Source organism: Colletotrichum lupini, chromosome 2 (assembly GCF_023278565.1).
Source record: "Colletotrichum lupini chromosome 2, complete sequence".
NCBI lineage: Eukaryota > Fungi > Ascomycota > Sordariomycetes > Glomerellales > Glomerellaceae > Colletotrichum > Colletotrichum lupini.
In genome coordinates, this window is record NC_064675.1 from 6,133,337 (window position 1) to 6,156,708 (window position 23,372).

At 54.6% G+C, this 23,372-nt stretch overlaps 6 protein-coding genes across 6 annotated transcripts; 2 read left to right on the forward strand and 4 right to left on the reverse strand.

Moving 5' to 3' along the window:
• Positions 1-1,241: 1,241 nt before the first annotated feature.
• CLUP02_04177 (uncharacterized protein) lies at positions 1,242-4,073 on the forward strand (the record flags this gene model as incomplete). The annotated part of the gene is made up of 11 exons (XM_049283193.1): positions 1,242-1,327; positions 1,397-1,775; positions 1,817-1,982; positions 2,149-2,319; positions 2,393-2,532; positions 2,614-2,656; positions 2,736-3,087; positions 3,157-3,351; positions 3,583-3,634; positions 3,703-3,898; positions 3,976-4,073. 11 exons carry the CDS (start codon positions 1,242-1,244, stop codon positions 4,071-4,073), a joined length of 1,878 nt encoding a protein of 625 aa, XP_049140336.1.
• Positions 4,074-4,458: 385 nt separating this feature from the next.
• Positions 4,459-5,820, reverse strand: CLUP02_04178 (NADH:flavin oxidoreductase/NADH oxidase; the record flags this gene model as incomplete). The annotated part of the gene is made up of 1 exon (XM_049283194.1): positions 4,459-5,820. One exon carries the CDS (start codon positions 5,818-5,820, stop codon positions 4,459-4,461), a length of 1,362 nt encoding a protein of 453 aa, XP_049140337.1.
• Positions 5,821-9,159: 3,339 nt separating this feature from the next.
• CLUP02_04179 (exportin 1-like protein) lies at positions 9,160-12,320 on the reverse strand (the record flags this gene model as incomplete). Its single annotated transcript, XM_049283195.1, has 2 exons — positions 9,160-10,679; positions 10,733-12,320. The coding sequence occupies 2 exons, from the start codon at positions 12,318-12,320 to the stop codon at positions 9,160-9,162; spliced, it is 3,108 nt and encodes a 1,035-aa protein (XP_049140338.1).
• Positions 12,321-14,459: 2,139 nt separating this feature from the next.
• Positions 14,460-16,420, reverse strand: CLUP02_04180 (uncharacterized protein; the record flags this gene model as incomplete). The annotated part of the gene is made up of 3 exons (XM_049283196.1): positions 14,460-15,565; positions 15,618-15,970; positions 16,026-16,420. The coding sequence occupies 3 exons, from the start codon at positions 16,418-16,420 to the stop codon at positions 14,460-14,462; spliced, it is 1,854 nt and encodes a 617-aa protein (XP_049140339.1).
• Positions 16,421-18,613: 2,193 nt separating this feature from the next.
• Positions 18,614-19,701, forward strand: CLUP02_04181 (acyltransferase; the record flags this gene model as incomplete). Its single annotated transcript, XM_049283197.1, has 2 exons — positions 18,614-19,436; positions 19,505-19,701. Coding segments are annotated over 2 exons (1,020 nt in total), but the record flags the coding sequence as incomplete, so codon positions are not given.
• A 581-nt stretch (positions 19,702-20,282) lies between these two features.
• CLUP02_04182 (patatin-like phospholipase) lies at positions 20,283-23,040 on the reverse strand (the record flags this gene model as incomplete). Its single annotated transcript, XM_049283198.1, has 4 exons — positions 20,283-20,314; positions 20,427-20,444; positions 20,558-21,895; positions 21,957-23,040. The coding sequence occupies 4 exons, from the start codon at positions 23,038-23,040 to the stop codon at positions 20,283-20,285; spliced, it is 2,472 nt and encodes an 823-aa protein (XP_049140341.1).
• Positions 23,041-23,372: the final 332 nt, after the last annotated feature.

Here is a 23,372-nt window from a genome sequence, read left to right on the forward strand (position 1 = left end):
ACGTCCAGCTGGACAATCTGTCAATGGGTGAATGGATATCAACCATATGAGCGTTTGCACACTGGCGGTGAAAAGAGTGAAAGAGTAAAAGTGGCTGTTCATGGTCGGGTTCGCCAATCTCGGGCCCTCTTGAGAGTTGGTCAACGCTCTGTGCCTCCTCTGATCCCGAGAATCCTGGGAGGCAAGGTTGCCCAGCACGAGTCAATCAATCAAGGACCATGGAACAATGTTTGAAAGCGAGCCAAAAAGTGGCACATTTCATGGTCACAGGGATAGCATGTCTGATTGGGCAAGTGGATGGTTCGGTGAGACTTTGTACGCGGTACAGCTGGCAAAGGTGTAAAGCTGTGCGAGCCGAAGGCTTTGCTGCCGTACTCGGTACTTGAGTGACGGAGTGGTCGTAGTTTCGCAGATCCAGGCTGTCGTTATTTCGCTCAGTCGCCTCGCCTTACCCTGTCTCGTCGGCTGGACAAAGTGGTCGTCAGTCTCCGAGATGCAGCCAGGGCAGCACGGGTGAGAGTGAGACGAGAGATCGGAGGAAGAGGAGGTTAAGAAAAGGTTTGCCTGAGGAATGCGGGAGCGAGCGAGACCACGTTGCTGTGGTTGGAAAACCAGAAGACCGACTTCATACCCTTAGATAGGGAGAGAGAGAGAATGTTCCGTAGGGAGAGACATCCCGCGGCATTAGTCGCCTTGAGATTATTCAGAGCTAAATGGCATAAAGAAGCGGAAGAGCTGAGCGCTGAGACAGCGAGGCCGACTAGCTGAGAGAGATGATGGGCAGCGGGGATGCACCGAAATGTGGAGGTGAAGGAAGATCATCTCACCAAAGGAGGGAGGACTCGATGAGAGGTGCAGCAGTGTCAGCGTTAGCGGCAGAAGACAGTGACACTGCCATGACAGAAGCTGAACAGAGAATAGAAGAGAAGAGAGAGACGCCAACAAGACAGAGAGAAGACGAGGAACAGGGTTCTCCGCCAAAAGAGGAGAGAAAGAGACATCCTCGGGCCAGAAGACAGGGGTACCGGTTTCCCTTGGCAAAGCCTTGTTGTGCCTTGTGCCCTGTGGCCTGCACCTGTGCTTTGCCCCTCGCCCTTTGTTAATTGACCCTGAACATTTTGAAAAGAAAGTCTGACAGTTTAGCCAGGGGTAAGGTACCGTACGTAGAAGTGTACAGTAGTAGTTGCACAAAGCAGGCATAACTCGAGGGGAGTAGCACAAACATCTGGTTTCTTGAACTAATGCAGGAACAATCTGCGGAAGTTGTGGGCATTTTTGTTTCCCAAAACATTTCAACGTCCTTTCCACCCGAGTACGTACAGATCCTGTATGTAGATACGTACCCGGCACGTGCTGGGTTCATCGCTGACAGGTACGTACTCGTAAGATCAGAAAGCGCAAATGATGTTCACAACTTCCCCCTTTCAGTCCAGGAGTCGTCAATCTTTTTCCCTTCCACGAACAACTCCCCTCCAGCTCCATGGCGGTCTAATTTCCTGCTGATGGCTGTCACTCAAAGGAGAGCCACTTTGAGAGTATCCATCGCTATTCAGTGGGCCACACGGCAAATCATCCCCGTATTTTTCAAAGAGGAGAATACTGTCACCCAACACGACCACACCACGGCCCACGGCCCACGACATGATAACACCCACACAGCATACACAGGATGTACGGAGCCGCGGGAGTCGGGAACGCCAGACTCCAAAGCAGGCCCTCACACAGGACTCGAAATACGGATACCGACTCGAGAATCGACAGGCGACATGAACGCAGTAAGGCCTACAGGGATTGACATTGGGTAAACAGACCCTAGTCGCATTCGAACCGCCCCCCTCTGGATCTCCAAGCCTCTTTTCCCCTGTCAATCCCTGTGTCCCTCCATGGTCGTCCACTGTCACCCAAAATCTCCGCGGCTTCATCCAGCGTCGCTACGCAGCAGATCAGCATTGTCAACACGTCAGAATCACGGACCACTGCCCGTGTGTTTTCAAGCTCAGAAAGCCAATCTTAATCTCCAAAATCCTCTCTGCAGACCGCCCCGGCACTTCATAATGCCGCTCGAACCGGCTTAGCCTCGACGTCCCTTCTCTTCCTTTGGACCAGCCACCACCGACTGACAACCTGTATGCCACGATGTCTTGGCAGTGGTGTCTGGACGCCGCCTCATCCAAAAGTCGTGGCGCTACTGGCTCTCTCTATTGAATGAGTGCTCGTGCTTCAATCACATTATGGGACTTGCGCGACGCTCAACAGCGACATTGTGCGACGGCTTCTTCGACGCAATGAGCAAATACCCCGGTATGGCTACACAGAATGGTTTGGCTCGAGTCTCGACAGTCCAACCTTTTGCAAATTGCATAATCGACACATCCTTGTTGCTTATCATCAGCGGTATCTCAGCAGGCCCCACGAGGCACGCAGGCCAAGGGCTCTAACGAGCTGGCCTTCGCGCGTTTCACCACGGTGGATGCACAAGATCGTCTGATGCTCCCTCAACCCGCACTCCCATGCTGCATCAACCCTTATGACGTCGCATATGCCCTGCTCTATCCGTACGAGTACCTACAGATTATACGGCGTAGTGGGCACTGACCGATTGTCGGCCGAAAGTGCTTGATTATGGGCATGATTTCGACCTCCGCGGCTACTTTCCGTGAGAGGGTCACTGGAAACAAAAAAACCAGGTTTGTTTGACAGAATAGGATTCAAGGAGCAATGATAACCTTAACCAGCCGCGACTCAGTGCGGCCACCCTATGAACATACACGGCCAAGGTCGAGCACACCGGGGCCACACCATTGCAAACTTGGGTTCGGCTCTAGCTACTCTCTTCCTACCTCCGGCACCCCAGCGGCCTCATCGGGTCGACTGCAATTTGGCCACACTGCCACACGCCACCGGGCTATACCTTGTTTTCCCGCATCTTGATCGATCACTAGGCCAGCAGAATGACCACTTTCCAATAGGAAGCGCAATTTCCAGGCGAGCGCCATCGCCGCCATGTGCTGGACGGGCAGTAGTGTGCAAGAAGAGGCGTCCCTCGACATGTTTGGCGCATGAAGAGCATTGTCCGCTTACCAGACTGTCGGTGGAAAGCGTCACACTCACAGATTGAATGTGTCGTGGAACTCCGTCACGTACGAACGCAAACAGTAGAAACCTGTTCCTGCTGATCATCTGGTTGTTTTCTCAAAACTTCCGATCATCCATGGATCTGTCGAGTCGGATGAACCATGCCGCTCCGCTTCACCAGACGCTCGGCGCCACATCAACTCGTAGATCATGCAGCCAATCTTCTCGGATCTTCATACCGGTTGCCTATCACTATCCTCTTCTTCATCGAAACCGGTGCGACAACTTAAAATCGAGATGGTTTCAATATGCTATTTCGAGTCGTGGAAGGCCTATCTCTCTTCTAGGCAAGTGGAAATCAGGCCCAGTTCTCTATAATTTCGTCCAATACGCTACTTCGAACTTCCTCGTGGGTGAAGGTAAAAAGAGAGGAGCAATTCGGCCATACGAAGAGCTAATCTCGGGCAATTTTTCGAACCCACCTCTGACCCTGCAAAATTCCGAAAGGAGTAATGCTCTCAGCACCGTAATTGTCAGGAAAGCTGTTCGGGAGCCGAGTGTGTGCCACTGCTACCGATCTCAGAGTTTCAATCTACATACACTCTAAGTAGTGTATGCTGACTTCAGGGGCGCTTACGGAGTCAAGATTCACGAGCTGTTTACTCTGTTCTGCTCAGGTTTACACGACTGAAGGAGGTGCGAAGAGACCGACCGGCGAACATTCTCGTACGCGGTGTCTTATACACTTCCATTCTTCCTCTGTCCACGTCACTCTGTACTATCAAACGGCCTGTCGTATCTATTGCATTTCTCAACCCTCCATGTGCATCTCTTTGAGCACATGCACCAGGTTATAAAGCGAGACCGAAAAAGAGTGAGAGCCTTCTGGCTTACAGACAGTTCTACGCCAGTCGAAGCCCTGGGGTCCCGCGTACTCAGTTGGACATGATACTCTAGAAGTCCGGTCACTAACCAAATTCTGCACTGTCAAGCCATGATTCACTTGGGAAGACTCAGGTGAACCATACGCAAGGGGTCCACGTCTTTTTCTCCGTCATACGGCTCTCGATAGCATCTAGAATCGCGTCTCAGGGTCCAATTTGTGTTTCAAGACGTTTTCCAGAGTGGCAGACTTCTTGTTGGCGATTTGCCATAGCGGAATTTTCTTCTCAGAGCCCCTTGGCTCTTGCCTATCCGCGGGTCTGAGGAGACATTGTCTAATAGGTACTTTACACACACCGCCGTGTCTTCACAGCAGATCACAAAGCTCAATCATACCATGTCTCGGTAGAAACCAAGACAGTACCCGGTAGCACGAACTCTGATATCCCTCTCGTATACGAACAGGCAACGACGGGACACTCATGACGACCGAGACTCCAATCATAATCTTGCCGGGGCAGCATTCCCGCCATACGGGAACACGGGAGCCGACTCCAGCCTGGCGAACCCGTACAGCTGCCCTTTGCTTTCAGCCACTCGAGCTTTCCAAGCCGTGAGGTCCTTCACCAAGCCTTCTGTCGCCTTCTGATCTGACGGGTCCATGGGCTCCTCGTTGTGGCCCATCTGCAGCATCTGCGATCCCGCCATGGCGACTCCAAGACCAAAGTCCTGCTCGTCGAGCAGAGGCTTGACACAACTCTTGACGCCGTTCTCGAATATGTCCTTGGGCAGCCTCGGCTCCGCACAAGCAGGCCGCCCGATGCCCACGCCATCGAGTCCAGCCTGCAAGATATCAACCATGGCGCCGACTGAGCGGACGCCACCCGTGACGTAGGTCCTGGTCTTGCTCACGTGAGGCACGATCTTCTCCGCGAAGTCGAGGAAGAAGGCCTCACGGGCCCTTGTGCTCTCTCTCTTGTGGTGCCACCCAGAGCTCTCGTACGTCCCGCCGCTCAGCTCGACAAAGTCAAACTTGTGCTCCTCCAAGAGCTGGCACAGCTCTGCAGCTTCATCGGTCGTGAATCCGGACTCCTGGAACTCGACGCTGTTGATCTTGATGCCCATGACGAACCCGGGGCCCGTCCGCGCGCGGATGCTGTCGGCGACGTCGGTGATGAATCGAGCCCGGTTCCTCAGCGAACCGCCGTACTCGTCCGTCCGCTTGTTCGTCGTCTGCGAGAGGAACTGCGCCATCAGATAGCCGTGTGCGCCGTGGAGCTGGAGGCCGTCGAATCCGGCCTTTTCGAGGTACTCGGCGCAGTGCACGAAGCCTTCCGTGAGCTTCTTGATCTCCTCCAACGTCGCCGCATGCGGCTTGGCGAACGTCATGCCCCCAAAGTCCGTCACCAGCTGGACATCCGAGGCGGAGACAGGGTCCGACTGGATGGCGCTGACGACCTGACGTCCCGGGTGGCCGACTTGTGCGAGGAGGAGAGAGCCTCCGGCCTTACCCGCCGCAGCTATGCGGCGCCAAGTCTCGAAGCGCTCGTCACCCTCGACGGGCTGGTGCTCAAGGGAGATGGCTGGATTTCCGGGTGCCTCGAGGTGGGCCGGGTCGATCATTACGTTGCCCGTGAGGAGGACGCCCCAGCGGCCGGTACCCCAGTTGCGGTAGAGGTTCAGGAACTCTTCGGTGGGAGCGCCGCGCTTGGAGGGGTTGGCGACATCCCATGTGCACACACGCTCTGACATGGCGCCCTTCATGAGGCGGTTCGGGGCGACGGCCGTCGAGAAGGGGAAGCTCAGCGGCTGGGCCAGAGGTGTCGGGTCGACATCCTGTCGGCCGGGATAACGGGGAGTCATCTTAAGGTTATGATTGCTGACGACTTTCTCTCGGTAGGAATCTGATCTGCCGCAGACTTGTATTCCACGGGTGAAGATGCTATTCGTGACGGGTTCAGGCTCGACGATTCGACGATTCACTCGATTGGATGATTGCAGAGAAATGCAGAAGCCAGCACTTTACTTGCGAGCCAGGCCCTACATATGGAACGACCGACCACTCGGGGAGGGGGGCCCTTCGACAGCAAACGTGTGGATCTATATCTGTGGTCCGTCCCATTCGAATTCCGTTGCGGAAAGGGTTGCGCACATCGTGTGGATTTGGCTAGGCACTCCCGCTGGGAATTCCGTTTCCTTGGGCCTAGAATCAGGTTCCGGCCAAAGGCCTCCCGCGCCTCCAGGCCGCGCAGCTCGTCCGAGACGGAGGAGCAAAAACCTTGGGAAATCGAATCCACTGCGGCAAAACGCATTGCTGAAGATATGCAGGCATTTGCCTCGGCATTAGAACTTGGAAGGAGGGCAATGGATTTTGCTGCCGTCTTTTTCTTTTCTCCCCCCTGCACCCCAGTTTAGGTGCCGGGCCTTGTGGGGGGACACACCGATACAGCGAAAGCAATCGAAGGCGGTGCGGGCCGGTCAGGGGTGTGTGTAAGTTACCGACTCTTTGGTGGCGTTTGAACATGTCACCGCTCTTTGGGGTACGGATAGATTTGTCGAGCCGGCCTACAGACCCCGTCTCGTGAGGTGGGATTGAGTTGTATTGTCTGGTTCTTCAGCCGAAGTTTCGACGAAGCTATAACTACTCTTTTACTCAGCCGGTGGACGCTATGTTGACGGGGTGGCTCATGATTTTTGCAAAGCGGGTAACTTCCGGTGTCAACCACAACTCGTTCACTCAAAGCTCGTGTATCAGAAAGCGCTGTGGTGGCTTTGGGTCGCGAATTCCGTCTCAATCTTCATGCCATAACACGACCGAGAAGCTTAGTCGGCCGCGTCCGTCTGCTGAAGAAAGTTGGCCTTGAGTTGACATGACTAGCGGGGTTGAATTGACAGTTGGGCGGCGGACCCCTCCTGTTCCCACCGTCCCCCCCCTTCCCCTACTAACCGCGGTTCATCCTAGCCTTGAGATGAGGGGCTTGGTCTTCTTGGGCCCATTTTCTCTTCTTCCTCGTAACGTTATAGCTGATGCTTATAAATCCGAGAGTTTTTTGAGTCAAACAATCCAGATGTGTTTCTCGTTCGTGTTCTTTACTAATTGAGGTCGGGTGGATGTCATGCCAAATAGAAATAGGCAAGCGCTACGGAGTATTTCCGACGAAATTCGAGGAAACTTGGACTCGGGGTGATTGTAGCCAGTCCTGCACGTAAACCATCTCGTCTTCACTTGATACAAAGTTCCCATCATACCTTGGTCCTTGGTACGAATGTTCGTTTGTTTTATTCTCAGTAAAGCCACATGCCAAAGCGGAGTGACTGCTTCAAGTTCTTGAAACAAGGTCCCTTGTTCACCTAAAGGCCTTGATTGAAGGGATCATTGGGTGAGAGCTAGAGCGTCGACTAGTCTCATCTCGTTGGTCGAGTTGGCAAGACGCCGCATACCAAATAACCGAATGTGCGCCTGCAGAAGGCACAGGTTGCGGTTTTCTAAATGCAGGGTTTTTAAGTTCCTACTAGTCTGAGCTCTAGAGCTTCAGAGGAGGGAGGCTGAGCATTGCTCAAGAGGTGAGCCGGGACAGGCTTTTCTACTTCACGTGGACCTATATCGTGGGAGCTTCTCGCTCGAGACTATTTCGGGTCGAATGACGTGCAGTATGGTCTCTTGGTTTTCTAGCTAGCTGAGGCCGATGCGAATCTAGACTTGCAAAAGTTGGTATACGTAGCGGCTTGCACAGCTTCCCTCACGCATAGGTTGAAAGCTATTGGGGAAAGAGTGAGAGGAGGAGTCTGGGAGGTGATCTCTTCCAATCTTAACAATGCGGAGTTACAAACTGTACACATCATACTAACCACACCGAGAATGAAAAACATATCTATCTACTCATAACAGAATCATGAAAAGGGTAATGAATCCCCTTCCGCAACCTTGTGGGGGCGTAAGAAACCCAAAAGGTTGGATAGGTTCCCACATCCTCTCTGCAAGAAATCTCGCCTCAACGATAGAAGAAAGGCAGAAAAAATGCCGACTATATTCACGGCATCTTCCCTTTCCGGCCCAAATTACATCCTGGATTCAGCGGACCCTCTACCTCGGTAAAGTCGAGGGACGAGTAAGCAAGCAGAGGAGTGCCTTCAACTCCCAGGAGTAGGCGAACCCAACGGCTGCTGGTATCGTTGCCAATGATGATGGACTTGCACAAGTCTTCTAGTCAAACGGCAGAGTCTTTGTCTCTCGCGACGCAATGGACACGGCGTTCGTGGGCCAAATCTTTTTGGTCTCACGATCCACAACGAATGTAAATACAGAAAAGACGATTTACTTGAAAGCATAGAACCTGGTCAGCTCGCCGCCCGTTGTTTGCTGGTTCCCTCTCTTCGTACCTCCCGCCCGTGAGAACCTAGAGAGAAAGGGAGGAGATTAAAAGCCCAAGAACCATGGCTACAAGAAAGACTACCCTAGGAACTCAACATCCACACAACACAACCCCCCCTTCCCTGGATCCCAATTTCAAGCTGAATGAAGGACTCAACGTCCTTCTCTACTGTCGTACTTCACGGAGATTCAACACCTGTCCCCAAATCACGAGAACCCCATTCTTGAAGTCGAACTTACCAGCGAGTCCAAACTCTCCAAAGGGTTTCCCACATGAGAACGTCAAAGAGACACACTTTCAAGTTGAGCCACCAAACTCAGACAGACACTTCATACGTTCGTGGCGACAGTAGCATCGCAGCAAAGGGAAGGCGAAAAACACAATCACAGTCGTATCCTCTTCTTCCTCGACGGAAGACAATATCAGACGATGATGAAGTGACCTCTACAAGTCTGGACACGAGACGTTATCAATATCATACCTGGCAAACACACACACACACACACACACAGCGAGTGAGAACATAATCTTTCTTTTTGTCATTTGTGTCGTTTCATTTCTAATGCCTCCCTCAAAACTCCAAGGCGATGCGGCCAGTGGATATGTTAAACAAAGAAAAGTGGCCAAGATAAGAGAAGGAAGGGAAGAGAGAAAGAGCGAGAGAGAAGATTCCTAATTGCCCTTCCACCCCCTGTCAATGAACCCTCCCCCTTTCCATTCATACGCTTTTAATAACGCGTTTTCCACAACATACCAAGCCCCCTCATACCGCACACCCTTCTGACCATTGCCATCCATGCCTTACACACCATCCCCCCTCACCCTCTATCTACCTGCGGCTCTTCAGAAGCCCCTGCAGGTAACTCGAGAATCCCTTCCTGTCCGTGGACGTTGACATGGACCTCAAAAAGTCGGATCCGTCGATACCCAAGTGCGGGAACAGGGAGGACTGTAGGTGCTGGATAAACATCTCTCCCGTCTTGAGGTAGATGGCCTGCTCGAGGCCGGCGATCTCGTTGAGGACCTGCTTGCTCTGAGCGTCGTTCTGCGGCCTAAAGTTGGGGTCCTGGAAGACTTCCCAGCAGAGCGGGTGGAAACGGTCAATCATGAAGCGGTCGAAGCCCGGGATGGTCGGGTTCGGGGAACCGCTGGGCGCCTCCGGGTTCTCGGCAATCTTTGCGCAGTCAGGTCCGCCCCAGACGACAACCATGCGTGCCAAAACGCTAAAGGCCAACCGGCTGGGCCCAATGTTCTCTGCTACGAGAGTCCTGCCGAGGGTAATGACAGAGTTGATGAGCGACTCGAAGAAACCCTGGTTGGCCTCGCTGATGAAAACGGACTGCAGTTCGTTGTTCAGGATAACCAGCAGGAAGGACAGGTATTCCCTCCGTAACTCGCCAAGCTGGATCTCGTCGTCTGTACCAGTGACTGGTTCGGACAGGCCGGCAAAGATTCTCTGCAGCAGGGGAGTGAGAAGCATGTTCAAGACATTATAAATCTCCGTTTTGAAGCCAAAGACAATCTGGTCAAGGAGTCGTAGGAAAATAGCCATCTCATCCTTGGAGGAACTTTGGGACAGGAATCCTTCAATCCACTGAGGAAGCTGCGGCAGCACAGCGGATCCGAGGACGCCTAGCAACTTAGAGAAGGATGCTCGGCAAGCAGTGCGAATGTCGGTGGAGTTGTTCAACTCGCTCAGGGCAATCAAGATGGCTTCGGCGGCTCTCGAGAATTCATCAGACACAAGCTTGTCCGGGGGCGGCCGGTTCTGGACCGAGGTGCTGCCGGGCTGCCAGTCAGAGAAGCCATGGGCGAGGCGGCCAAGCGCCAGGATGATGTGATGTATTTGGAGAATGGCCTGGGCATCGTTCGCTTTCGCCTTTGGCAGATGGGATTCCATGTCACTGAACAAAGGATTCAACACAAGGCGGGCATAGTATGCCTGTTTGTCTGCAGGTGTGCTTCCAGTCGACGCAATGCAACCAATGGCCTCAAACAAGTAAAGCTGGCTTGTGAACAGGGCGTCCGCAGAGTGATCAGACTCATCTGAGGACATGTCATCGTCTCCGTTACTCTCTGATACCTCAGCCTTGATCGGCAGGAGGTCACTGATGGATTGGATGACAGTTTCTGCCACATTGCCGACCTGGGCTCTGAGGAATTTGACAAATCTCTGGAAAAGGTACCAGGATCGTGTCTTGATGCGCACGTGGTCGTGGTGAACCAGCCGCACAAAGTTCTCGAGGACTTGGGGGATGTACTCTTGGCGGGCGTCAAATACTTGCCAGTACCGGACACAGATCTCCATATACTGGAGCAGAATCGCGGGGTGGGGGAAGTTTGCAATTCCTGTAAAACTGTTAGGCACTTGGCTCGAGTAAATATGAAGGGAATTGACTTACCGGACTCAACCATCTTGGTCACCATGATGGTCAGCCGTTCTGTTGCTGTGCTCGAGGGCTGGCTCTTGGTGCCCAGCCCTTGGTTAGGCAGCGCGAGTTCGCCAAACAGATACATCTCGTGGAGCGCAAGATCCAAATCTCTCCAGTCCATCTGGGACCCTTGCTGGTCAAGCGTTGTGAAGGTCTGTGAAACGAGGTTGCTGAGGACATCGATGTAAAGCTCTTGGTCTACAGCAGCAACAGTCTTTTGGAGAACTTGCAACCGCTTCCGCAGCTCCTGGAACTCGGCCTCATCCGTTTGTTCGTCTTCGTCACCCCAGTTAGAGGTCTCGTCGTAGCGCATCTTCATAATAATGGCGTTAAGAATAGGAGGAAGCATCTCCTTGTAAGAAGCCGGCAGGTTGGCGCCGACCTTTCGCAGGAGGGTAAGGAGGTCGGTCAGAGAGGGGATGACTGTCGAGCAAACCTCGTCGTACTCGTCAGAGAAGAATCGGAGAAGGAAGGGTAGGAAATCGTGAAGATGTTGCTCGGACTTGGCTCTGGTGTCTTCGCTAGCCTGGCCGTCCTCGAGCGCGCGCACAATATCAGCCATGACGGTGTTAACGAGCTTAGCGACAGCCTCGGCAAGATCGGTATCGTATTGGGGCGTAGACTTGAGCTCGCTCAGAGGGGCGCTGGCGATGAGCTGAGCCACGATATCGCGCAGGTTGAGGAACGAGATGAGTTCCATCTTCTCGGGGCCCCTCATCTTCTTGCCCACAATCTCGGTGAGAGTGTCAATGGCGGCGTCCCGAACCTTGTCCTCGCTGCCAGATCGATTTGTCCGTCCAACGACAGGAAGCAAAAGGTTGAGCATTTCCTGGTTCACAATCAAGGAAATGTCCATCCAGCTGATCCATTTACCAATGACCTTGAGAATCATCTCAACAATCACATCACTCTGGCTCGAGTACTGCGCCAGCAAGTCCTTCCATGACTGAGCAATCTTCTGGACGTCACGCTCTCGCAGCTGATCCTTCAAGTCGGTATTGCGCTTCGCGTCGTTGCTATTGCGCGTCAACAGCATGTCGGCAATCTCGTCGTGGACAGAGCCAATGATTCGCAAGTAGAGAACGACACCGGCCGTGTTATTGGGGCTGCTGGCAATGGCCAAAAAGTCGTCGATGAAGGACTCCCAGCCATCGTTGTAGAGGAAGACGAAGAGGTAGGTAAGGGTCTGCGAGAGCTTATTCTGCAGGTGGGAGGGGTCGACCTGGTCTTGCAGGTTCTGGCCGTAGATGTTGCGGACGTATTCGAGGAGGTTGTCCTTTAGCCACGAGAGGCTGTTGCGGTCGAGGCCTTGTGTGTAAATCGCATAATTAACAACTTCCAAGCAGAAGAGGCGGACGACCTCGGAAGGGCGTTGTAATCTGGTGAAGAGGGTGGTGCAGACCTGCCAGCCTTGGGGGTCGGCTCGCAGCTGGTTCAGGTAGTCGAAAGCTTGTTGCTTGAGGTTTTGGTCGCTACCGACGTTGAACGCGGCCTCGACGGCATTCTCAATCTGTGCGACAGGTGGGGTCAGCTCTGGTCCATGTGCGACGAGATCCATTCTGGTCTTGGGGATGCCATGTTGAGAGCTCCCGTCTCCGTGGTCAGGCTTGAGTCACCGGAGTGAAGGCCGGCGGCGGCGGTCAGACCATGGAGGCAGCGGGCGGTGGTGGGAGGAAGGAAGAGGAGGAGGGGTGATGATGGAGGTCGGAATGGCGGGGCACAAGGCCAACGATTTTGAGGCAGCCCAAGCCCAACCAGAAAGCAGCAGGGTAAATCGCAAAAAGAGGCGCTGCAAACGTACCTGAGCGTCCATGTTCAAGACGGTGTTTGCCCCCGAAGAGAGGTAGCGGGTTGTAGAAATGGTGATCAAGAGAAGGTTATTGTGAGAAACCGTAGACGAAGACTAGTTTATTTTTTTCTTGTCGGTATCGAAATGCTGCTATAATCCTGGCAGCCCTCCAAGCTGTGCACTCAGCATTCTTGCTTGGGGTAAAAGCGGCGACGTGGAAGCTACCGAGAACTCATGGCCCGGTTCGGATGGATAGATGATAAGTAATGAGGTAAGTTATCGGTACAACGTATCCGTAAGGTAGGCAGACCGAATGAGGCAGCGGATGTCGGGTTGGTTGGGAGATTGTACACACACACACACACACGCGAGGAGTACTTTGGTCGGAGACGAGGGGTTGGTGGGTTGTTGTGCCGAGGTGAAGTCGAAATGCAAATCCAGGCGAGGTGAAGTGTGCAAGTGCTCGAAGCGATCGTCGGTCGGCCTGGGTTATTTGCAAAAGCGGTCGGTGAAGAGGGATCAAGTGTGGGAGCGAAATGAGCGGGAGAGGGAAAGAGACATGGTGGTGGTGCAAGGCTGAGGGGCTATCACAGCACCGCAAGAACAGAAAGACTCGGCGGTGGCAGGTGGTGTCTGTCGGTGTCGGTGGGCTCTTTTTTTTTTTTTTTTTTTTCCTCCTGTCTCCTTCCCAGTCACTATTATTTTTACTAGGTAGGTCCCTCTCGGCCAGTTTCCTCTAATCGCAACCCCCCAGGGCCAAAAGTCGGTCGCTGATGTGCGCACCTCAGTGAGTCTCGTGCACAACAACAAGTGGGGTCAACTCTTGGTCTGTGGGCATCTGGACAATCTTAAACACCTCACAGTCTGATTGATGCCTGTCGGCCGGACTGGACACAACTGAAGATGAGAAGCTAATTTCAATGAGGGGCCAAGGAAGCACAACACATCCCACTGCATCTCCCTGTACGTTGCCTGCAAGGGAGCGCCAAGCTTCTTTATGGCATGTCTTTCCGCTGGCAGTCCGCCGAGGGCGGGGTTCCTGGCTTGCTGTCCCTCTGTATCCGTACGCAGTATTCCTCTCCTCTCCTCTTGAATCCAGCTCGGCCAAGAAGGTACCTTAATACAACAATACCTGTGATACACCATCTATATCCGAAATGGTTTAACCCGGCAAATTATCGGCCAAGTCTTCCAGGTTCACTTGATCCGGACAGGAACACTGTTGTTTGTGATACAATCCAGGTTATGCCTCGGGCACTTGTTAGTTAGCCTATTCGGTAATATCGTGGAAAGATCCAGAAGCCAAACATCCCACTACGATATCCGCACCCGCCCCTATTCTCCCACTGCCCCTCACCTCACCCCTCATTTTGACCATTTCGACAGTGTGCGCTCCCCCAGCTTGGGTGATCCAGGTCAGCCCTATTAAAAAATCTACGCTAACAACCCATGCGGTTCTCGTTCCTGCCCGCCTATTCCACCTCGATTTCTACAGAGTACGCAGTATTATGTAGAATTTCCCCTGCGGTACTGTCAAGGTTGCCTCGGAAACAGGTCTTCGTCTCTGGGCGTTTGAGCACCAAAATCCTGTGCTCGAGTTGCGATTGTCACAGAGGACCCTGCTGCAGGCTCTTGATATCGGATGAAACTATTCTGTTGGCCTTCTAGAAGGTCCATGACATATACAAGAGACGTTCCCACGCGCTCGCCCAGTAGGAAAAGTGATGACCAAACGCCCTTGACAAGTTTTGAGACGGTAAAGAGACACAGCACTGTTATTACGCCCATCCAGAGTGCCATATCTGGAAAAAGAAGTCGTCCCTCCGTAGAGGCAGGGACGAGATGGTGTTTACAAGTGAAGGGAAAGCAACTAGATCGAGACTCTCGCAAGCAACCTGAACCTGAACCTTAGCAAACCCGGACGCCGCAAACCTCGACACCTTTGCCCTCAATATAGGGCCTTCGGTCATAGTACTTGCTCATGAGCTCCTTGACAAACTCCGCATCGTGCGCGTTCCACACGTCGAGCCCCATACTCTCGAGCGCATCGCTGCCAACTCGTACTGAGCTTCGATCCGACTCGCTGTTAGTCCTCAGAGGAACATCATCGGCATCGTCTTCATCGTCCTCGTCTTCGTAGCGATCATCCGAACTCTCCACCACATCAGCCATGACCGTCAGCATTTGCGCTGTCAAACGATGAAAGTACGCAATCACGGCGAGCTCCGTCGTTGCTTCATCGATCACGGACCCAGCGGCCGGCCGGGCAACAAGGGACCCAGTCGAGTCTGCCATGCCACCGGATGCCGATGACCGGGGTCTCGTATTGGGTTTTGACATGCTCGGAGTGTGGGGCGTTAGACCCAGGTCCGCCAGCAGCGCTGCATCGTGGGCCGCCTCCTCTTGTTCCTCGCTCCGTGCTTGTTCACCGGCGCTCGCCCACCACATAAAGCCACTGTAGGCCAAAGCTGTCCAACTTGATGGCTCAACAATCTTGTCCAGAGCTTCGTCGCCTTCGACACTCGAAGCCGGGAAGGCGCCAGTGGTCAGCTTGAAACTCGTTGAGGTTTCTGATCGGGGGCTCTCCGCCGTCATCGGCTTCGGCGTCGTTGGTGACAGCCTAGCCAAGCCAGCCTTCAAGGCACGGAACCGCCTCAGGTCGCGCTGTGTTGCCTTGACAGGCGTACCGCGGGGACATTCCACAGTTGGCCAGGCCTTTTCCTTGGCGTTGGGAGCATACGGTGGCGGCATGGTGATGAGCATGTCCCACAGGGTGTCCTTCATGGCGAGGATACTGTCAGTCGTGCAAGCAACCCAACCAGAGCCCGCCTCGTCCGCCAGGTCGTCATTGCTATCGACTTTCCGGCGCTTTGAGGCCTCAAAGTCTTCCATCAAGAAGGGGATGTCGTGGACTCCAATTGTGAAGAGCGGTCTCAGACGTTGAGAGGACGATGTCGGAGCCAATAAGTCGGCCACTGTCTGGGGAATATTTGATAAAACAGAAATATTGTACACTTAACCGGGTGTCAGTGGATAGGCTACAAGATAGATTCCGGTTCAACGTACCAAAGTTGCAAATCTCTCGTACCGGCGCATGGCACGATATTAATATGCGCCTCCTCAGCAGAGCTGCTCTGTGGATGGGGAATATGAGTGGCCCGAATGTGTCCAACAACGTCGTCAGGCTCCATGCTGGGTGGTATGGTGAAAGCCGATGCCCGGTTGGCAGCAGGGAAGCTCCATCTGATGCAGAGCGATTGCGGTTATGATTCGGCTTTTTCGGTTGAGCGGCTTGAGAGCTGAAACTGATTGAAGGGGACTCCATCGGCGGTCGTTCTTGTTCAGCCCCTTCCTTGGCTCTGTTGTTCTCCCAATAGTCATCAAGAAGAGTAGTGTTTTTGCGATCTTGGGCCAATTTTCTGATATATGGTCAGCAACAATGTTCCTGTCCTGCTCCAACAAGTGAAAACTTACGATGCAATGTCCTTTAATCCTTCAGCATGCCTCCAGGCGCGGCCCAGGCGGCCGTAACTGAGGGGGACCAAGACGCCGACAGCAATCATGCGCGCATGTCGCGCCTCCTCCTCATCGCATGGAGTGTTGATGAAAGCGCTGAGACCCGCATGCTCTCCTTCGTGTACAAAGTATATCAAGTCGTCGGGGACAGTATGCAGACCGGATGGCAAGCTCTTATACTCGACGAGGCCCTCGAGTTCGATTCCGGTAGCGGATTGTTTCCAAACAATGGTATAGCCAGCTTTCACGTCAAAGTCGATGAGGAAAAGGGCGGATATGGGAGGAAGCTCGGGTTGCGCATTGCCCGCCGGCAAGCGAACTGAGAGGGAGGGTGGTTCTCGGCGAGAGGGCATTATCGGAATGGCAGCAGGCTCAAGGTCACTCTCTATGGCAGCAAGGAGATGCGCCAGTGACCAAGGCGCTGGTCGTTTCGGCACTGGCGGGAAAGCTTGTCGTATATGGTATTTCGGCAAACGACAGGCGACAGGCGGCAATATCGAAGATGGCTCCGCGGTTACGTGCGATATGCTTGACGAATGTCGTGCGATCAAGGTTGCGAACTCCTCGCCGTCGGGCGACAGGTACCGACGCGGAGCTCAGACAGACCCCAGGCGGACGTACCGGGTAGAGATGTTAGTCAGCCTTTCGACCATGGTCTTTTATCGATAAGAACCCCTGCCACATGGACATGCACGGGTACCCTGGTCTAGTATCTCGGACCAACGTCCACTCTAAGGTAGCCATGCCCAAGATTGCCTTAGGTAACCCACGAAGGGCATTCGGCATCGAGAAATTTAGAATGTCTACTGTTGAAGTACCTCGAAAATGAAAGAAAGTCCAGAGAATGGCTGCGATTTGGAAGAGACACTCGACACTTTACGTTTTGCCCAAACACTAGAGTAAGGCAGGCATGGAGTACGTACAGTAAATGGAGGCAGGGGGCTCCGAGACAGAAGCAGCGGGTTGAATCTACATCTGAATCTGAATCGCTGGGGAAGAGCGCTGGTCCTGGCTCTGACCACATGCTTTCTCGAGCAGTGCAAAGTGACCGCATTGAAGGAGGAGGAGGGGAACATTCTCTGCCCCACCTCCACATGCCTTTGGGATATCAGGGAGACAGTCAACAGACTTTCAAGTCTGGACAAGTTCAAGCACCTTGAGCTACCTTCCTTAAGGTAGGTACCTAAGGTAGGTACCGGTAGACGCCTTTACGCAGTACACTTTACATGTGCCAGGCGCGCCAGTCACCACTCCATCTGAACTACTATTGATTGTGATGTTGCCCAACTCTTTCAACCGCCGGTTCAGCATTCAAGCGGCCGCCTTACTTAAGCTAAGACAACCAAGGTACTAGCTGCGGTACAGTCTAGAGTAGGTACGGAGGTATTCATCTCAAAATCTTACGTCTGTCTCTATCCGCTGGTCCGCCGCCTGCCCTTTTCAACCAGCACATGGTGGACGTTGGACGGAACAATGACATGTGCTAGCGGCCTACCGACAGGTCTAGCGTCCATAACGGTCTGGTCCTGGACATGTCCCGTCCCCAACCGCCTACAAGCTTTGCGAGCCTAGCCATGAATACCTTGAGGTTGACGGTGGCTCAAATGGAGATGACCTATGCCTCTTCAGAGTCTTCACCTCATGGCAAAGCAAGGGACCATTTATGGTTTAAGATAGTCGCTATCGGACAAGGCACAATTTCGGCGATTTGGACCAATCCACCTCAGCTATCGCCGGCTTTCCGAATCCCCAAGGTTCCCAACGACTTGAGCCTCTGGAAGCCAAAAAAGTCATCCCACCAAAAAATATTTGTCTGGGACACGAGCCGACAGGGAACCCCACACCTTTCCTTGTAGAGTATTTTGTGGGAGTAGCCATGCTGATGACCCCAGTCACGACCCATGACCACAGTCACCACACACTTCGGTTGATCAACGGTTGCCTTCCTCTCTCTCTCCCCCGCCAATCCAGCGAGCTTGAAGTGCGGTGTGCAGCGCAGCACCGTCCAATGCCACCAATATCCGTACAATTTACCGATCCGTCCTTGCCTGTACCATACGGAGACCTTCCCTCCCACCACTTGGCGCTTCCCGTTTCCACTTCTTGCAGTTCTGTGACCTGTCGCATGCTAACTCTTGACTTGGCTTTTGGTTCCTCTTGCTGGTCCGCACCCACCAATTCCGATTTCCCTTACATCGTCATTGCGAGTCGAGTCTCTTTCTCCGTTCAACTTCCTCCCCTCCATCCTTCTCTCTGAGACACACACCCATACGGACACCTTGTGCTCCTATCCTTCCCACTGGAACATGTGTCTGCGGAAGTTGTAGCCTTGCCATCTCTTTTCTTCTCTCTCCATTTCTCTTCCCAGCTTCAAACGTGCCGCCTGTCATCGTTCCCTCCGAGACAGAAACATCCCACCGCTTTACCGCGCCCTTGCGACGATCCTCCGTTCCACGGCCTCAACCCCGCCTCCAAAAAAGGTCCCTCCTCAACACAACCCGCCGTTTTCGAGGCGCGCCCCCAAAGAAGCTTAACGCACGCCCAGTCCGATTTCCTCAATCTCTCTCTCGAGCTTCCGCGCGCCTGTCTCCTCTCACGCCCATCTGCCGCCGTTCCTAATCAGCCACGCGCACCCACCACCGCCAGCAGCCATGTCGGCTTTCCTAGGCTACATATACTCCTTCTTCAAGGGTTATGCCGCCCTCGTCGTCGCCCTCTACATGCTGTCCTACGTCGTCCCCAAGGCCGCCTTTGGCGCTCGTGTCCTCGCTTCCTACATCTCGCTCGCCGTAGCGGCCGGCTGGGGTGTCTTTGCCTCCATCTTCCTGAAGCTCATCGGCGAGCAGGGCATTGCGCAATGGATGACCGGCCGGTTCTTGTACTACATCATGGCCGTCACCACGGGCGTTACCTTTGAGGTTATCGATCCCAACCACATTCTCGACAACACTCGCCCTGCCGTCTTTGTTGGCAACCACCAGACCGAACTCGACGTCTTGATGCTAGGCACCATGTTCCCCAAGTACTGCAGCGTCACTGCCAAAGCCTCGCTCAAGAAGACGCCCATCCTCGGCTGGTTCATGACCTTGAGCGGCTCCATCTTCATCGATCGCAAGAACACAAAGGATGCCAAAGATGCCATGGCCGGCGCTGCTGAGCAGATTCGCAAGAGGAATCAGAGCGTGTACATGTTCCCCGAGGGCACCCGTAGCTACGCCAAAGACCCTGTACTGCTGCCCTTCAAGAAGGGCGCCTTCCACCTGGCCGTTCAGGCCGGTGTGCCCATTGTGCCCTGCGTTGTCGCCAACTACAGCCACGTCCTTTACCTCAAGGGTCTCATCTTCAACTCTGGAAAGATCCCTGTCAAGGGTAAGTACTCGGCTGCCCATGTGTGCCCCTCCCCAGCGCCGAATACATGCTAACGTCAACTCGCGCAGTCTTGGACCCTATCCCCACTACTGGCCTGACCGCTGCCGACGTCGACGAGCTCACCCGCAAGACCCGAGACCTGATGTTGGAGGAGCTCGTCAGCCTGACCGAAAAGGCCCAGGGCAGGCCCATGAAGGTCACCCACGACGTCCCTTCTGCGAAGACGACCGGAACCGACGCCACGGATACCATCTCAGCCCTGTAAACGCCCGAGGCTTTGAAAAGGCCAAGAGCCTCGGTTCCAAAAGACACAATGTTGGAAACCATGCCGGATCGAGGGCGGGCATCTCCAGATTAAACACATACAACTCGTACAAGAGACAAGACGGGTCAGATGGCAACATCTCCATCACAAGAGGCTTCTAAACAGCCAAGTTAACATGGATACGGGTAGGGTAGTTAGATTCAGGTGGGTGGGGGAGCACGTCTTGATACCCTATAGACCGAAAGTACTTGCATTTCTCTCCTTGCTCGATTGGCCTTCCACCGGGCCATCGCGGGTGTTTGGGAATCTAGACGTTCGGCATGACATGTAGATGAGATACGGCGTGCAGGCAGCATCTTGTTGAAAAAAATGAAATTTTACGTTTAAACTTATGATGATGTCTCGCGGGCGGGCAACCTGAAGGGCTGTAGTTGTAGCCCGCAAGATGGTGCCCTCCTTTAAGTGCCTCTAAGTGCCTCTAAGTGATAGTAGAGCTATGATGATGGTCTATCTCACGGTCATCAGCAAATTCAAGGTTGTAAGCGATCTCTATAAGAACCAAAAAGAGGATGTAATTTCCGTCAGGATCGGGATTTCTCCATCAACGCCCAAGCTATGCTACACTTTCTAACACTCCCCCCCCCCCCCCCCCCTCGAGGTCTTTTGATAGGGAAAGAGCCTCTCTTTTGACTAATATGTAAACATCACCAGATTCTCACTCTTACCCATGCCTTGCTCCCTCTCTAGTCGATGCTGTTCCAGTCTAGTTCACCAGAACACCCCCCCCCCCCCGTTAGCTGACAGCTCTACCCCCCCCGACCCTAATTCATCTTTCCCTCCCCCCTATACTCCTCACCCTCGCCCTCGCCCTCGCCCTCCTCATACTCTTCATATTCCTCCTCCTCCTCATCATCAATAACAGCCTGCTCATTATCATCCTCATTCTCCAGCAACGTCTCCCCCTCAGCATCGGTAGTCTCATCCTCGAGATCCGTATTCCCCGAAATAAGCAGACTCCGCAAGTCATCCTCGCTGAGAATCGTCTCGATGCTGCCCCTCCGGATCCAAGGCCTCGTCTCCCTACGCCCTTGCTCAATCAGCCTCTCAATCTTGAGTCTATTCCCGACAAACTTCAGAATGGGATACCCGCGCTGCTGACCCTCGTGAATCATGCGCGCCAACCGCGGCGGGTCCGGGTCCGAAAGGATATGCACGAAATCAGAAGGCACAGTCTTGGGCCAGATGGTGATTGTGCCGCTGAACGTCTGCAAGAACAACTGCGACCAGTCCTGGCCCAGAGGTCGGGGCAGCAGCTCGGCGTGGCGGATGAACTTGAGCCATTTCGTCATGTCGAGCTTGAGGTAGTGCTCCACCGCCGACATGACGTACCCGCCGCGCCAGCCTTTGCCCTTGCGGTGCGTGACGGGGTGGCCCACGGAGCCGCGCGAGGAGAAGAAGAAGAGGTTGATGTGCGGGTTGACCTGGCTGACAATCGTAAAGTTGACGTTGAAGTGCAGGTTGAGGGCTTTGATGGGGATATCGGTCCGCAAACTGCCGTCCTTCCACTTGTGCCCGAACGAATAGGGCACCAGCGTGCCGTCGCGCTGCTTCATCATCAGCACGACAGGATTCAGAATGCCCGGGACGGCGGCGGACGCCAGTACGGCGGACCAGATGACGCAGTCCGGACTGGTGAGGTAGTTGCAGAGGATGGTGGGCGAGTGCGGGTCGGCGGGCACGCACGAGACGTTGAGGATGCGGCCGGTGCGCTCGTACGCCTCCCGGAAGGTCATGGACCCCCTCGTCCACCAGCTGCACTGCTTGGCCCAGTCGACCGAGTCGAAGCGGGCGCCCGTCCTCCACCACCGCGGGATCCAGGTCCAGAACGTCTCGCGGCAGGCGGTGATGCGGTGCGCGAGTGCGGGTACGAGGAGCTGCCTCAGCTCGTCGTCCGTCCGGGTGGCCACGAGGGCCGCGACCAGGGCGCCGCCGCTGGTGCCGGTGATGACGTCCGGGAGCAGGTCCGCTTCGAGGAGGGCCTTGATCACGCCAAAGTGGTAGTAGGCAAAGGACGCGCCGCCCGAGAGGCAGAGGGCCGTCCGTCCGTAGTTTGCGTGCATGCCCTTGAAGATGGAACGCTTCTCCTCCATGGACAGTTGCTTCGTGCTCAGAATGAACTTGATGCTCCTCTCGACTGGACGCAGTCGGTCAGTCACCCAGCTAGCATCTTGAAAACACCATGGGCAGATACATACCTTCGTCGATAAAGTTCTGCACCAGGTTCTTGGTGCCATAATACGTCTGGCTATACAGCCTGGGATTCTCAACGCCCACAAAGTTACTCTTCACACACGCCGACAGCAGCGCATGAAGCTCCTCGACAGCAGGCTTCCCCGACGCCTTAGGATCCGCCTGCGCTCCCTCATCATCCTTCTCCCCATTCTCCGCCGCCTCAGCCTTTTGCCTACACTTGCGCATCTGGTCCCACACCCTCTTGACCGTCTTGGAGTCGTAGTAGGCGAAGTCGTTCTCCTCCTTCCACCGCTGCCGGTCGAGGTAGCTGTCCAGCTCCTTGGCCGCGACGACCCAGTCGCGGTAGTTGTTCGTCCGGCGCATGCTCCGCCTCAGCCTCTCCCGCGTGCCGCGCCAGGTCACAAAGTGTTCGTACACCCAGATGTACAGCCGCGTGTACAGGTACGTGAGCGCGAGGCCCGCGAGCCAGGCGCCGACGAAGAAGAGCATCGGCCACTTGAGGAGCGCATAGAAAATACCCTCCCGCGTCTCGTCTTTCGTCCTGGTGCCCAGGAGCGCCTCCGCGGCCCCCTTGGCCCGGTTCCTCCTCCGGCGAGACCCCCTCTTTGATATCTTTTGGTTGACGGGCGCCCAGTCGTTCTGCGCCGTGATGAACATGTTGGACTGCGTCGCCGAGCCGTTGTTGTAAACGCCGCCGCCGCCGCCGTTGGTATAAGTGTGATTCAACATCCCCGGACCCGGGGCCGTAACGTCGCCGGCAGCAGCCGCCGCCGCCGCCGCGACGGCCGACGGATCCTCCCTATCATCTTCGTACACAGACCCCCGCTTCGTGACGTCGAGCGAGCTCTGACTCCTGAGGCCGGGGGAGCGGAGAGACGTGGTTTCGTCGGGTGACTGCAAGGGGTCGGGGGCCTGGAGGGCCTGTATGAAGGCGGCGAGGTCGGCGTCGCTGAGGAATTTGGTGTCGAACTCGGGGAGGCCGTCGGTGCTGAAGTTTTCGGGCGGGAAGCCGTAAATGTCTGTGTTGCTGCCGCCGCCGCTCGGCGAGGAGCCAAACGAAACTCTGGGTTGGTGGTGCTCAGCCATGTCTGCGGGCTGCGTCGTCTGACGGGTCCAGGCGCATGATATGGCGACACACCAGGAGGGAGAGGAGTAGTTGTAAGGCAGTCAACGTGTGAAGCTACTCAGGGGAACGATGCGTGGGAGAGACACGATGCTGAATGCTGATGAGCCTGGAGGAAGGGATGAATTTGGTCTCCGAAATGAAGAGGAAGCTCCAGTGGCGGCAGGTGTGTAAGGCGAGGTACCTCGAGGTAGTATGTGAATGCGGCGTAGTACGTGTAGCGTGCTGTGGTTGGGTGAAGCGTTGCGTGAGAATGTAAGCGTCGGATAAGGTAGAACGTGGCTAAGGTAATCTG